The sequence below is a fragment of the Eleutherodactylus coqui genome, chromosome 8 (genome assembly GCF_035609145.1).
Source record: "Eleutherodactylus coqui strain aEleCoq1 chromosome 8, aEleCoq1.hap1, whole genome shotgun sequence".
Taxonomy (NCBI): Eukaryota; Metazoa; Chordata; class Amphibia; order Anura; family Eleutherodactylidae; genus Eleutherodactylus; species Eleutherodactylus coqui.
The window spans coordinates 35359477-35374999 of NC_089844.1; the positions used below are offsets into that span (position 1 = coordinate 35359477).

Genomic DNA, 15523 nt, shown 5'->3' on the forward strand with positions numbered 1-15523 from the left:
AAGCAGCTTCCGAACATCCAAGCTGCTCATCTCCGTTCGGTCCCCACACATACTAGATTGTCTGACCATCAGCAGAAGTATCAGTCTTGCTGAAGTTTTCCTAAAGTTTCATCTAGTAGTTACCAAGAGCTGCTGAATCTGTTCTGTAGTCGGTCACTCACCATCACGGAAGGAAAGGATCCGTTCGTGGATGTCTGCTGCGATCGCTGCCTGCTCCACCTCTTCGTCTGTAGCAGTGACTCGTCCATAGCGGATATTGTTTCGGATGTTGTCATTGAACAGTACTGTATCCTGGGGTACCACGCCGATATGGGAGCGCAGAGATGCCTGTAAGACCTGAAGGTAGAGAGAAGGCTATTTTAATGCTGTGTCAATTGCTTCTGGTAAAACGTATGGACCTGGAAAAGCTCCCGACGTACACATTAAATGGAGGCGGTGACGGATACAACACAGTGGCATCCATCAACTATAGGCTAGAACGGCATCCTGTAAAAAACATATCCATTAAATGGATGTCATTATAGCCGGATGGTGACATTTCTCCCTTTCGCCATCCATTCTTGCTTCTTCGAAATTCACAGTGCTGTTGGCAACAGCTCATGGGCCAGGGCTTCCCAGTTCTTGATGTCTGTGCCACAGTTTTTAAGGTTAGCTTTAGATCCATCCTTAAATCTCTTTTGCTGTCCACCAACATTCCGTTTTCCGTTCTTAAGCTGAGAGTATAGTAATTGCTTTGGGAGATGGTAGTCGGGCATTCGTACAACGTGGCCAGTCCAGCGAAGTTGATAGTGAAGGATCATTGCTTCAATGCTGGTGGTCTGTGCTTCTTCCAGACTGCTGACATTTGTCTGTCTGTCTGTCTTCCCAAGAGGATTGCAGGATTTTTCAAAAGCAACGCTGATTGACTCGTTCCAGGGGTTTAGAGTGACGTTTGTAGACGGTCTACGTTCCGTGGGCATATAACCAGATTGGAAGGACATTAGCTTTATAAACAAGCATCTTGGTATCCCTACGAACTTCCCAGTCCTCAAACACCGTCTGCTTCATGCAAAGAAAGCTGCACTCGCAGAGCTCAGGCGGTATTGTATTTCGGCATCGGTGTTAGCTTTTGTGGAGGGGTGGCTGCCAAGGTAGTGGAATTGGTCAACATTTTCCAACCTTACACCATTAAGCTGTATTTCTGGGATTGCAGAAGAATTAGTTGGTGCCTGTATAATGGCCCAGAGTTGGGGTGTCTTTAGAGTAGGTGTATGTCCGCTTTGTGTAAACTGTCTAGTGTGTTATTGTGTGGATCTATGTAAGTGCTAACAAGCTTTGTCGTTGCAAAATCTGTCTTACCCAAGTTGTTTGTGTCATTGTGGAAGTTTTGAAGAAGTTGGGAGGCGGAGCCTAAAGAGAGAGAGAGGAAGGGGGTGCAAAGATGTAGTCGGTGGAGGAGGACGTGTCAGCAGGAGGATAAAGCTCGCTTTAGCTTTTGTCTGCGCTGAGCCATGGGCCAATCTCATTTGCTGTGGGATATTTCCCCTTTGGGGTCAGAAGCTCAGAGTAAAGGTTCCTGCTATGACCAGTCGAGAGGAGTAAATAGCAAGAAAAGGCAAGATTTGCGTGTTAGCCCACTGCATCAGGAGTGTACCCCCGGGGATCATTTTGCAGATAACTTAGACTAAGGACACCCAGAGTACGGGAAGAAAAGTGTCTCCTAGAAGAGCGTGTGCAACAGAGTTGAATTAGAAGGAAGCCTGGCAGAAGTGTTGTGTCTGAGACTGTCATCTTGCTTTATACTTGGAAATTTAAAGTTGGACCTTGTGAGTAAAGAAAACTTATCTCTTTGTCTGTGGACTCTATTATTTAACACCGAGCAACCGCTTGCTTGAACAGAGGTACTGGCGTCACGTGACAACATAATTAAGACTGATCACTACCGTTTACATCTGTTTGTTCCTTTTGCATTGCGCGCGGCCGAGCTGGGTCATGTTATGCCACTGTTGGGAGAGATTCACAGAGACACCTGTGACAACCATCTTGAAACCCCCGTGGTCTCACCCACAATGGCCAGCCTTCCACCCAAATGCCGTACCTGCTGATAGAGCATTTTGGTTTTCTCAATGTTCAGCGAGAGGCAAAGCTTTCAGTATGCTTCTGAATGAGCACAGACTACGTTAACATCAGCATATTGGAGTTCTGTAGCAGACGTTGTGATCTTGGTTTTGGCTTTTAGTCTGTTAAGGTTAAATAATTTACCATCTGTCCAATAGATGATTTCCACGCCGGTGGGACGTTTCCCCATCAACAAGGTGCAGTATCATAGCTATAGAGAGGGAAAATAAAGTTGGGGCAATAACACAATCCTGTTTGACCCCTGACTCGAACTTAAATGGGTTTGCTTTGGGAGCCATTGCTGTCCAAGACCATTGCCATCATGTCATCAAGGAGCCGCCGGATGTTCATGAATTTATTAGGGCATCCGATTTTTTGGAGGATGGCCCAAAGAGCATTGCGGTTCACTGTATCAAATGCCTTTGTGAGGTCAATGACAGCCATGCACAGTGGTTGGTTTGTTCCCTGCAATTCTCTTGGAGCGGTCGTGCCGTGAAGATCATACTACATACTTATTCAGTCCATATTTGGTCTGTGTGTCCATTTGTTTACTCTGTGTGCCATCCGTTTTTCATGTCCGCAAAAAAACCCGCAAAAACTTGAAATAAGCCCATTTTTTTCTGTATGTTTTAAGACAAAAAGGACAGCACACGGGGCTTGGTCAGTGTCTGCCTGAAAAAACCCTCCAGTGCATGCTTCCACATTGTGTAATATGGGTCCATGAGCAATTTTTTTCTAAAAGACTACACACGGAAAAAACGTGCGTGTGCCAGAGGCCATAAACTGACGCCATTATAGCCCATAAGCGATGAATGCGTTAAACAGATGTCTAGGGAATAGATGTTTTTGGTGGTAAAACTCCTTTAATGAACACTTGTGATGGATGTCATACAGCGGTAACCATAGAGCATCATGCTATCCAATTAACACATATAGTTTTTATAGGATGCACACGAATAGAATAACGCAATGTACGGCACTATTCCATCCACAGAAAAAAAAATGGTATCCTCGACAGATACTTGGCGAACAAAGACCAAATGGTCCGCAAATGGGTGCGTATAGATCAATTTGATTCATTGGCTATGAGTCTCTCTGTGCATAGGTCAATCACATCACAAAAAATCCACTGTGAAAGTAGCGATGGACAGATATGAGATAGATAGACAGACAGATCTGCACTCACTGTGGAGATGTCCTGCCCATCTACTCGGACGCTGCCGCCCTTGACATCATAAAAACGGAACAGCAGTCGTATGATGGTGCTTTTTCCAGAGCCGGATGGTCCCACCTAGTGATGAGAACAGGAAGATTATGTTGCTGAAGCCTCATTGCCTTGTACTGTACATAAAGTAGTGGATGGTAACGAGAGACCACATAGAAACACCCTAAAAGCAGCCATGCTGGCAAGAGCGACTAATCAAGTCCCGCGATTTCATTTTCTACTTTTTGTACTACAACTAAAGAGGACAACGGCAATCGTATTGGTTGCTACAGACCCAACAGACAACGGGGCTATAAAACCCCTAGCGCCTTCTGTACGTCCTCCAGTGTGGGGTACAGGGTGCCCTGATGGAGTCTATATTGGAGATACAAACAGAAGCTACAGACCAGGAGGAGTTTGCACAGACACACAACGACATGGAAGCTGGATGCACCGTGGGGATCCTCTCCTCTGGACGGGATCACAGCTTAAGGGATCTAAAGGTTTTGATACTCAAAGGACTTTTTAAAAAGGAGAGAGGCAGAAAAGTCCATCATCTGTGAGCTATATAATTGTGGACATCGCCATATCGCTGAGTAACACAAGGCTGAGGGATCTGAGGGATTCCGGCCCTACAAACAACCAATGTTGTATGTGACAATGGCGATTTGAAGTAAAAGCAGATTCTTCGTGGAAAGTCCACAAATTAGTGAATTCAACGAGTGGCTCACCAGTGCGACGGTCTGCCCCGGCATCACCGTGAAAGACACGTCACGCAGAATCTCCCTCCTGCAATGTAGGAAAGGAAACAGCGGATTAATGAGGACAATGATGATGTAATATTATAGGGGGAAGCATTCAGGGCAAATAGTGCGACGTCTTGGAAGAAAGTCCATGCAGAGTTATGGAGAACAGTGAACTCTATGAATGAATGACATGTAACTCCTTTAATCTGGCATCTCATAGTCCAGAATCAAAAACTGCAGACTGAGCGGAGACAACCGACAGGGTCAGACAGACATTTTATGGCAGTATGTAACGTGACCCTCCGATCCTAGACAACCAGAGATGGCTGCAGCAGTATGCATCAGGTAGTCAGAGACACAACATGCTACTCTGACTAGCAAACGGTGACCAATGAAAGCAGTATATGGAGTCTTAGGGCCCTTTTATACAGAATGAACTGTTGGGCGCAGATGCCAGACAGGTCGTCCTAGCTATAATCGTACCTATGCTTTTACACAGGGACGATCATTGCTAGTGAGTGGAAGTGGAACTGGCCGGGATCGTTTCAGCCCAACTGCCTCCATGCACAGTAAACAGGCAGTGGCTCATATGTATGACTGCCTGTTTACCCAGGCCGATTCGTCGTTCAGTTTAAATGCATGCAGAAATTGAATGACGAACGAGAAGTGAACAAATTCTCATTCAGTCGTGGCGTGCCTTTACACTGAACGATAGTTCATATTCTCTCTGGTTGTGGGAATCTGAACGGTTTATCGGCCCGTGTAAAAGGGCCCTTAGAATACGGAGGCATACTAGTGAAGCGGTACGGCCATCTTTGATTGCTTTGAGTTATGGGTTCAATAGTCTAGAATGTTTGGTACTTTGGCACATCGCGTTCTATCAATGCCAGATTACAGGAATTTTACTGTATATTCATTGCATATGGCCAATGTGACCGCCGTACCCGTCTGTGTAGCTGAAGTGAACATTCTCAAACTCAATCTTGCCCAAGCGGAATCTCAGCCCTGGAGCGTTCACCAAATCCTTTACCTGCATATCAAGAGCAGAGGAGGAAACGGATCAGGAAGAGGAAAAAGCATCTTAACTTAATATTCTGGTAACGGGTGACAAGTTTTTAAAAAAGTTTAGTTACCTTTCTATGGCAACCCTTGGAGTCTTCACTAGGCCTCAGGTTGTAATCACACAGCTGGGGGCTGATGACATGCCAAAGAGTCCGCCATATGGCTAACATGCCACAGTCAGCATTGACTGCGGCATCTAAGCTGTCAAACAGCTGCAATCAGAGCTAGCTCAGATCATGGCCAATTCAGGTGGTTGCTGGCCAACAGTGGCACCTTGGCTCTCAGCCCGCTTTATACCCTCCCTACGCCTGTGTGTGTAAATGTATGTCACAGAGGATGGAGGGGTTACAGAGTTATCATCTTTTTTTTTTCTTTTCGTTTTTTAAGCTTCTGAGGTTTATCTAGATCAGGTCTTAGGGCGTTTAACATGATTTAAAAGGGTTCTCCTACTTCTAGTTGTCTTCAGATAGCTCCATGCATTGCACAGTGGCCCACTGTATGTATGTGCACAAAAAATGTGCAGAAGGGCCCATTGTTTTGCTGTGTTTTCACTGTGTATTTGCGCTGACTGACTTCTATGGCCTATTTTGGGGCACAATACGCACTAAAATAGGACATGCCACGTATTTTTCCTGCGCCCAAATTTTGCGTGTAAAATACGCATATGAGAATGAGCCCATTGAAATTAAGGTTCCATTCACTGTGTATTACGCCTGTGTGAATGAGCCCTAACGCTGTGTTCACACCTGCATCGGAAGGGTGTTTTTGATGGAAAGAGCATGCAGCACTTTTCATTGCATCGAATTTACAGAAATCGCGAGAAAACACGAAAAACCCCATTATAAGTCAATAGGATCTGTTGTGCGATCTTGGCATCGGTCATATGACAGATCTAGCATTGTGTTGTGGTTTCCATTTATAACAGAGCCTAAGGGAATGAAGCTTCCACCCAAAAGCTAATCAGATACATGAATTAGGGTGCTTTTAGTTGGAAGGATCATCATCATTAAAAAAAAAAAAAATTGTAATAACGAGCAAAAATGAACAATAATTGTCCAGTCTAAACGCAGCCAACAACCATTCGCTTTTCGCTTGTCATTCATTTGATGCAGATATGAAAACCATCGTTGACTCATTCATGCAACGTGCGGTTTAAACAGCGCTTGTTCATTCGTTCTCATTCACATATACAGCGAATGTGAAAGACTGATTCTGAATGATTTCTCGTTTGAACAAGTAGACGATGTATCTGCCCGTCTAAACAGGCTACATGAGCGAACGAGTGAACGCTGACGCCATTTGTGGTTCACCCACCTCTTGGTCTTCACTGAACAGCTCAAACATGTTCTCCATGTCAATGAAAGAATTCTGGATCATCCTGGGGATCGAAGAAAGAAATACACAACTTCATACTCCGGTAAAGCCCATCATACAGTATATGAAAGTTAGCAGGTCATAGCTATGATCAGCCACTACAACTCTATGGAGTCTGATGTAGTCGACACCTCTTGTGTCATTAGAGGCTTAAACTTCTCTGTCCCTTCCCCATGCTTTACACTGCAGCCGTGATTGATCAGATTTTGGCTGCTCTGTGTAAGCACGAGAGCAGTCAGTACATGCAGAGAGGATTTCTTTAGGCTAGTGATACGCGAGCGTTTTCTGGCCGTATTTATGCGTCTGTAATATGGATGGGTGTCCTGGCCTGACCATGGGTTTCCTGACCATAGAAATCTAGGATGCATGCAGTTTAGGTCAGGAGACTCAAGGTCAGGCCGGAACACTCGGCCATACTACAAACGCATAAATGCTGCCAGTAATTGGACAAGTGACACTAATCTGTCAGTGGTCTTACTGCAGGTGCTCACATTCATCAGGCCCAGCAATGTCACTTACCTGTAGTATGTGCCAAACCAGTTAAGAGGAGTATAGAGCTGGATGATGTAGGTCCCAAACAATACATAGTCACCAACCTGCGAAGACAAAAGGGCGACATCAGCCATATTTATCTGTATGGAAGAAACTGAAGCTCTGCTAAATCTGCAGTCAACTTACTTTGAACTTGTTCTCAGTGACAAAGTAGGCGCAGAGCAGCGACCCGGCCAGCAGCCCGAGCCCAATGATGAGGTTCTGGGTCTGATTTAAGAAGGCGAGTGTCGCGTTAACCTTCCACTCTGATACCTGCAAGAGAAAAAGTAACATGAAAGATGGAAAATCAAAAGGGGACGAAAAGAAAATGTAAAAATCAGTTTTAAAAAGGTTTTATTATTTAAAAAAAAAAAAAAAAAAAAAAAAAAAAAAAAAAGAGAAAACCTTTCCCCGTACTGATAATAATAAAATCATTTCATTTTAATCCAAATATATTTTATATTTTAAGAAGTAGTACAGCCTGAAAAAAAACCCAAAACTACTGTATTTTCTGGTGTATAAGACGACTTTTTAACCCAGGAAAAGTCGGGGGTCGTCTTATAGGCCGGACAGGAGAATCTGCAGTCGCCGCATACGGTAGAGGGGAGCTTAAAAACGGCCGCATCCCCGCCGTATGCGGCGACTGTATGAAAGCAGTGAGGGCGGGGCTCTGCAAGGGCTCAGGGAGGAAGTCTATACTCACCTCCCGCGGCGTGTCGTCCTCCTGATGGTCTGCGGCGCTGCTGCAGGCTGTCGCTCCCTCCTCCACACTGACAGAGCATTGCTTTCTGGATGCGGGGCTTGAATGCCCTCTGCCTCCAGAAAGCTTATGCTCTGATTGGCTAACTCAGCGCAGCATCAGCCAATGAAAGCCAGCGCTGGGTTAACCAATCAAAGCCATTCAATGACATCAGTGAATGGCTGTGATTGGTTAACACAGCGCCGGCTTTCATTACAGCAGCGCCGCAGATTATCACAGAACGCCGTGGGAAGTGAATATTGATTTTTTTATATATATATATTTTAACTGGAAAAGTTTGGGGTCGTCTTATACGCCGGAAAATACGGTATATAAATTTGGTATCGCAGTAATCATGTCATGTCATCTTGTTGCAGTGTGTATACGGTAGAAACAACCCCCCCCCCCACGCCCTAAAGATGGCGGAATTTTGTTTCTTTTTTAATTTCACTTCACTGAGAATTTTTAAAAAGTTTTTCAGTACATTTAATAGTACCAGTGAAAAATGCAACTTGTCCCGCAAAAAAACAAGCCCTCAGACACTTCTGTCGCTGGATAAATAAAAGAGTTATGATTTTTTTCCCCCAAGTGCGAAAAAACAACAACAAAAACACACAAAAAAAAGCACCGCGTCCTTAAGGGGTTGTGCAAACATACACAATTTCTCACTGGATATAGTGCCGAAGGTGACCAGCTGATCGCCCAGGATCCCTCTCTTGGTACGCCTGGCAATCGTCTGACATGACTGGGGTGGAGAAGTGCTGCGGGGGTGAAGCCTCAGATGAATGGTGGTCTTGTAATAACAGGACAGCACAAGATCCACCAGAACAGGGGCTTCCCTAGCTGAGCAGCTCTGTGTTCCAGGTCAAAGAAGGCGATCTGCACTCTATGGCGTTCATATGCCATAACTGGGCGTATAAACAGGGGTTGTGCTCTTGGGCGATAATAGTTACATCTAAATGCAAAGCCATCGTTTAAAAGCCAAGCGAGAAGTCAGCGATACTTCACCAGTGATCTGTCTGTCTAAACGCTCTGCACAAGCGCCAAAAACTGCCAGTGACGTCACCCGCTTGTGCAGATCGTTTAGCCGCCAGTTGTCTCGTTAAATGGGGCATTAGTCATCGAACGCTGATATTATTCACTCGTTCAAACGACAAATCAGGAGGTGTAAGCGGACCCTCACCTGGTACTTCACTATGGCGTCATTGAATCTGTTCACTTCATACGTTTCGGCATTGTAGTACTTCACCTGCGATAGAAGATGGGAAGTGTCAGGTGTAAGTCATTCAAAGGGAGAAGATGATAGACTGGAAAAGAAGCCATGATGGTGGAAATAAAAGAAATACCAACGACTTGTATTAAGTAGCCCTAAAACTTAAAGGGGTTTTCCGGGAAAATACTATTGATGACATATTCCCAGGACAGGTCATCAATAGTTGATTGGCTGGGGTCTGCCGCTCAGGACCCCGGCTGATCAGATGATCAGGTGCCTGCTTACAGTGCCAAAAGTACATGGAGTCGAAATGAAAGCTGCTGCTCCGACACTGGTATAGTGGCTGGAGGTTGTAACTGTAGGCTGGGGTCTCATTGAAGTCAATGGGAGCCATGCCTGCAGTTACGAGCGCCGATCACAACACTGGGGTCGGAGCAGCAACTACCGTTCAGACCCAAATGCATACTGGCGATAACAGCAGGCGCCTGATAAGCTAAACAGTCAGAATCCCGAGCGACAGGCCCCAGCCGATCCAACTGTCCTGAGGATAAGTCATCACAAGTATTTTCCCTGAAAACCCCTTTAACTGCATCTACTTATGTGCCGAAACTGTGCTATTAACCGTTTCTAATCCAGACTCATCTAGCCTTCAGTACATGGAACAGGAAGTAGCTAACTTCTCTGCCTACTTGGGGCTAAACAGAAACTAATGGAGCTTAAAGTCCAGGAAACAACCGCACGAATGGAAAGGTAATTTGCATGAAGCAGTTTTATGGCCAATCTTTAAATACAAAAACCCATCACTTACCTGGATCCGGGTCTTATATATAATGTCTTTAGCGGCTATTATGTACAGGGTTGGTGAAATTATACTTCCTATCTCTGAGGTCTCTGGAGGACGTTCTGCTCCAAATGGGACTAAATTTAGACAATGGCCACTTCAGATAATGTACTCACCATTAAAAAAAAAAAAAAAAAAAATGTTAGAAAGTTTCTGATAGGTGGCGCTGTGGACCAAGTCTACCGTGACAGACCTGCATCAGTGTCAGATCTGAAGACCAGCATTCATCAGCGTGTTGAACTGATTAAAGCGGACTCGCTGCATTCAGAAATAAAACGATTTTAGTTTCCCATAACCAATTACAGCGCAGCTTTCATTTTGTATTCAGATGTGGTAACATGAAAGCTGTGCTGTGATGGGTTGCTAGGGGCAACTAAGAAGTGTCATTCTTTTATTCAGCTTTCATAAATCTGCCCTGCAGTTTTGCGAATGGAGAGCATTATTGAACACCAAGGGGGGACTAATTAAAAATTTGTAGCGTGATTTGCATAGCTACAGCGCCACCTATTGGGGACTTCTTGTACTACATTTTTTTCTTAATAAATAGTGAGCGCAACATCTGTTGTCTCATTTGGAGAAACAAAACGCCCTCCAGAGGCCTCTGAGCTGGGGAAGTTTAATATTGCTAACCCTGCATATGATATAAAGACTACATACCCCTGTTAAAATGACATATTTTTGTCCTTTTTAAAAAAAATCTGACAAAGATGGATCATTTCAGATTTATATTCGCCTTCGGTGTGACCCATTATCTGTACAATTCCAATGGAAAACAAACTGGAAATCTTTTAGGGTGAGAAAAAACCCCATAAAATACTGTGGTTGCATAAATATGCACACCCTAAGACTAATACTTTGTTGATGCACCCTTTGGCTTGCTGACAGCACTCAGTCTTTGGTTCAGTGTTTATCAGCGTGGTGCTTCTTCACTTGACGATCATTGCCCACTCTTCCTTGCAAAAGAGCTCCACATCTGTCAGACAGCGAGGGCATCTCATGTGTAGCGCCCTCTTCAGGTCACCCACAGATCTTCAATGGATTTCAGGTCTGGGATCTGGCTGCGCCATTCCAAAGCTTCGATCTTCATCTGGTGAAGCCATTTTTTGGGCGATTTGGAGGTCTGCTTTGGGTCGTTGTGCTAAAAGGTGAAATTCCTCTTAATCTTCAGCTTTTTAGCCGAGACCTGAAGGTTTTGTGCCATAATGGACTGATATTTGGAACGGTTCATAATTCCCTCCACCTTGACTAAAGCCCCAGTTCCAGTAGCAGACCAGCCCCCCACATAACGCTGCCCCCACCATCTTCACTTCGGGTTGGAGGTCTTCTGGTGATGCGCAGTGTTGGCTTACACTAACATACCTTGTGAAGTTAAGGCCAACAAGTCCCCCCTTGGTCTCATCAGACATAACACGTTCTCCAAAAGACTTCCGGCAAAGTTGATGGAGGTTTTGGCAAAACATAGCCCCGCTTGGATGTTTTTCTTTGTTAGAAAAGTCTTCCGTCTCACCCCCACAGTCTAGACGTGAAGAATACGGGAGATGGTTGTCACATGACTACACAACCAGTACTTGCCAGAAGCTCCTGCAGCTCCTTTAATGTTGCTGTCAGCCTCTTGGCTTCCTGGAATTTTCTTCTGGTCTTTCCATCACTTTTTGAGGGCCGTCCAGTTCTTGGTGAGGTCACTGTTGTGTCACATTTAATCTACTTCTTGCTGACATCTTTACTGTGCCCCATGGTACATGTAACGTCTTGGAGATGTCTTGGCCCCCCTTCTCCTGACTGACACCTTCCAAAAATCAGATCCCTTTGATGTGCTGTAAGATCATTATGGACCAACTAACTTTATATATGGGGGGAAATAGGAATCCCTGTAAATAATGGCTGCGGTGCTGACTACTGTCTATCAGGAGTATAAGACCTCTGGTCCACAGGCGATTCTGCATTGCGTTATCCATAGCGATAATCAGCACACGGGTAACGCAATGAATGCTTTCCATAGTTTAACTATGAAAAGTGCAGCCCGATGTACATTAGCGGAGATCTGCCGCGATTTTCAGCTCGCGAATAAAAAACGCTGCATGCCGCGACTTTCTGCGATGAAACTATCATAATGAAAGGTTCATTGCTAAAAATCGTGGTGACTTTAGTGTTCTCCCACGGCGGCTGGCGCAACGCCCGTGGACAGGCAGCCTAAGTGTGATTGGCTAATTCTAAACACAACCACATCCCCAAATATATGAGGGTGTGAACACTTATGCAAGGTGGAAAGAAATCTGAAATGATCCATCTTTGCCGGATTTTTTTAATATGACATTTTGACGGGGGTGTGTAGACTTTTTATACCCACTGTAAAGCATCAGACATTGAAAAAAATGCAGTAATACAGAAACCTCAGTAATGAATGACAGGAGGACAGATGAACGGATGCAGTAAACAGACGTAATGAATGGGTTACAGCTGACAGAGCAGCAGAGAGGACTGTGTCACCGTTTCAAAGTTCAGCAAGGAATCCACAGCCCGGGATTTGGCCTCATTGTCTCTGGTGTTCATGTCCCGGCGGTATTTAGTCCTCCATTCGGTGATGATGATGGTCAGGGCTGGAAAACAAGAAAAAGAAGATGAGAACAGTCCATAAAATTCCCTGCTCCCACCGCCTAAGATTGCCAGGCCTGAGAATCTCAGCCCCTGCTGCCCAAAAGCCCTTTAACATGGGTCGATAAATCGTTCAGATTCCGATATCCAGCGTAAATCTGAACTATTATTATCGTTTAGTGTAAAGGCACACCCCGACTGAATGATGAACGAGAATTCAGTCGCTTCTTGTTCATCATTTAGTTTCTGCATGCAGAAAACTATGTAAAAGCACAGGAACAATAAATTGCTGGCACGACCTGTCGGGCATCGTCACCCAATGGCTCCTTCCGTGTAGAATCTAAAACCTTAGGGCCATTTTAATACACTTGGCTCCCATTGTTTAACATTTCAAGGTATAAGATTCTCAACCATTTTTGCCTAAAAGTATTTTTTCTGTAGACCGATAATCGGACATGAACATTCGTATGAGTGTTTGTTTGTTTGACTGTTGGCCTGTGTAAACCTGAACCCAATCCGCTGATGAACAAGCAAGCTGCCCATTCTTTTGTTGATCGCATCATTTGTGCAGCTGAATAAGATCATTGCCGTAGCCACATGTATCCTGGTGCGAACGGGGGATGTGCTGTCGAGAGTGAGGAGTCTCTTTGTGGGACTAAGGATTGATCGTATGAATGATCATTCATCCTGTATAGAGCGTCAATGGTCTTGTCTACAGGCCAAGTAGATGAGTGCCGATCTCGCTGATCAGTGCTCGCCTATGACTTCGAAGTCTAAGATTTCTACAACTATCACTAAAGACATCAGGATTCAACCCCCGTTGTCTACGAGTTCAAGGTCTAAGATTTCCAGCCTGAATGCCTAATAAAAGGCTTCCCTACACTTAAACTTTCAGCTAACTTTTAACATGTTAGGGGAGTTGACAGGGAGCGAGGTGATGTGTTCTTTATACTCACCCACTCCTAAAACCCTCTGAAGATCACAGCGACACTGCAAATCGAACCCTTCTCACAGTGTCAGGCACACTCTCCCATAAACTTGTATAGGAGAGCATGCACATGGCACTGTCAAAAGAGTCAGTGCTCCTCAGATGCGCAGTACTGGCACAATCTTCAAAGGGGGGACACCACTAAATCGTTGGAGCGGGACACATCCCCTAATAGCATCATAACTTAGTTTAGGGTGCTGCGGGATGTGACAGGTCTCTTATTGTTTGAATGAGCAATTCCATCAGTTACGGTAAAGCTTCACGGACTTAAAAAATAAAAATAGATAATTTTTTTACCAGGTTCTAGCCAACGATGACCAGAGCTTCTACGCTGAACGGGGCAAACCTAATAAGCCGAGTATGACTTATTTACCTTCCCAGGGCACAAAATGGCATGATGAGCGGGTTCTGCCATACTCTTATAATTTCAGCTGTGGTTGGCCGGAGTGGAAATTGCATTTCTGGCAGACAGAGATCTGCCAGCGACCATCACTAATGATTATTTGTGTTACTTTTGTAGCTGATGGTCACCCAAAATGGCCAAAGCCGACTATGTCAGGTGACTTTTCTCTTTAGTGTCTAGCCAGCTCAAGATTTTAACCCTTTCCAGTCCACTGTCTGACATCTGAAGACATTCTGATTGAAGACTGTACAGCTCCGATGTCGGAAGACATCTGGCAGGGTATTCTTACTGTATATTACTGGCCGCTCTGTTGTCGGAGGCCTCTCCAGCATGTCCCATACCGCAGTACTGGCTCTAGTCAGCAGGTGGCGCCATTGTATAATGGCAGAAAGAGAAAGCTCCCTAGGAAACCCTGAATCCAAAATTGGATTGCAAAGGGTTAATGTCTCCAGTGACTACCATAGCGATTTATTGTTCGCATGAGTGAATGACGACAGAATTCACTCCTGCAGCCCGTTTATACAGGCAGATAAATAGCTCGCTCGCAAATCGTTCACATTTATTGTGCCAGTGAATGACTAAACGATCGCCGTTTACACGCAATGATCATCATTCAAATTCGCATGATCCAACGTTCTGTGTAAAAGGGCCCCAAGTAAAAACGGGTCATTGTGCTTCCCCTCTCTAAAATACTCACTCAAGTATAAAGTCATACAGATGAAAATGATCAATCCAAACCAGGCGTTGAAGGAAGATGTGAAATAGATGATTCCGATAATAATATCCGCGATGGTGGGAATGATACTGAATACAATGTAACTGTAAAGAGACAAACACAGCCATCACTCATACATGGCGACATTCCTTGTCGCACACAATCATCAGTCTCGGGGAGTCCTTACCTCAAGAGGCTATTGATGCTGCTGGTTCCTCTGTCTACGCTGCGTAACACTTCGCCCGTTTTACGCCCAAGATGCCAGCGCAGAGAAAGGGAGTGCAGGTGGGCGAACAGGCGGATTTGCACCTCACGGTTTGTATACTGCTGTACTCGGATCCACAGGAAGGTGCGCAGGTTACTAACAAATCCGGTCGCGCCTTAAGAAAAGAGAGCGGAGGGAAGAAAATTAAAGAAAGTATTGGTTATCTTGAAGGTGGTTTCCTGGCAGTGCCTGGCAGAATACAGTGGAAGTGATGCTCCAACCCCTTTGTAACGGCTGGTGCTCATTACTGCAGGTGCAGCTCTCATTGAAGTCAATGGGACCCCAGCCGGCAATTACAAGCGCAGCTCCCACTGATTGAGGAGTGCTGCATCTGCAATTACAAGCGTCGGCTGCTACACCGGGGTCGGAGCAGTACGTCCGCTGTATCGTAGTGGGTGCTGCCTGGACAACCCGTTTACGTATTACTACGTATTTAGTAGTAACACACGTTAAGGCGTTAACATATGTTAAACCATTAGCACCTAGAGCCAACCATGAGTTCTTATGATTACAGGGGAACATGTATGTCTGATGATACATACTGGAACTTATATATACATTGTCTGCTTTGTAATAAAGCCAGAAGAGCTTTATTGTCGGATGATACAGGCGGTGCCATGTGTCAGTGATTTGTGTACACGACTTCTCATATAATTCGGACCAGGCAATGAAACATGCTAAGAAATCTCTGAAGATTTCCCTAACAGTATCTTACTTGCTGGTTGGCTGCACATCTCCCCGTGTAAAAAGGAA

At 44.9% G+C, this 15523-nt stretch overlaps 1 protein-coding gene across 2 annotated transcripts in view; it reads right to left on the bottom strand.

Annotated features, from left to right (window-relative positions):
• Positions 1-15523, bottom strand: part of ABCB6 (ATP binding cassette subfamily B member 6 (LAN blood group)) — a 48522-nt gene that overhangs the window by 11520 nt on the left and 21479 nt on the right. For both annotated transcript variants that reach the window (XM_066575499.1, XM_066575498.1), the window contains exons 6-16: positions 14693-14885; positions 14488-14609; positions 12295-12404; positions 8937-9002; positions 7162-7287; positions 7003-7079; positions 6424-6487; positions 4992-5077; positions 4033-4090; positions 3284-3388; positions 162-336 (exon numbers count right to left, since the gene is read on the bottom strand). In XM_066575499.1, the coding sequence (XP_066431596.1) occupies positions 162-336; positions 3284-3388; positions 4033-4090; positions 4992-5077; positions 6424-6487; positions 7003-7079; positions 7162-7287; positions 8937-9002; positions 12295-12404; positions 14488-14609; positions 14693-14885 (1182 nt within the window). The remainder of the gene's footprint in view (positions 1-161; positions 337-3283; positions 3389-4032; positions 4091-4991; positions 5078-6423; positions 6488-7002; positions 7080-7161; positions 7288-8936; positions 9003-12294; positions 12405-14487; positions 14610-14692; positions 14886-15523) is intronic.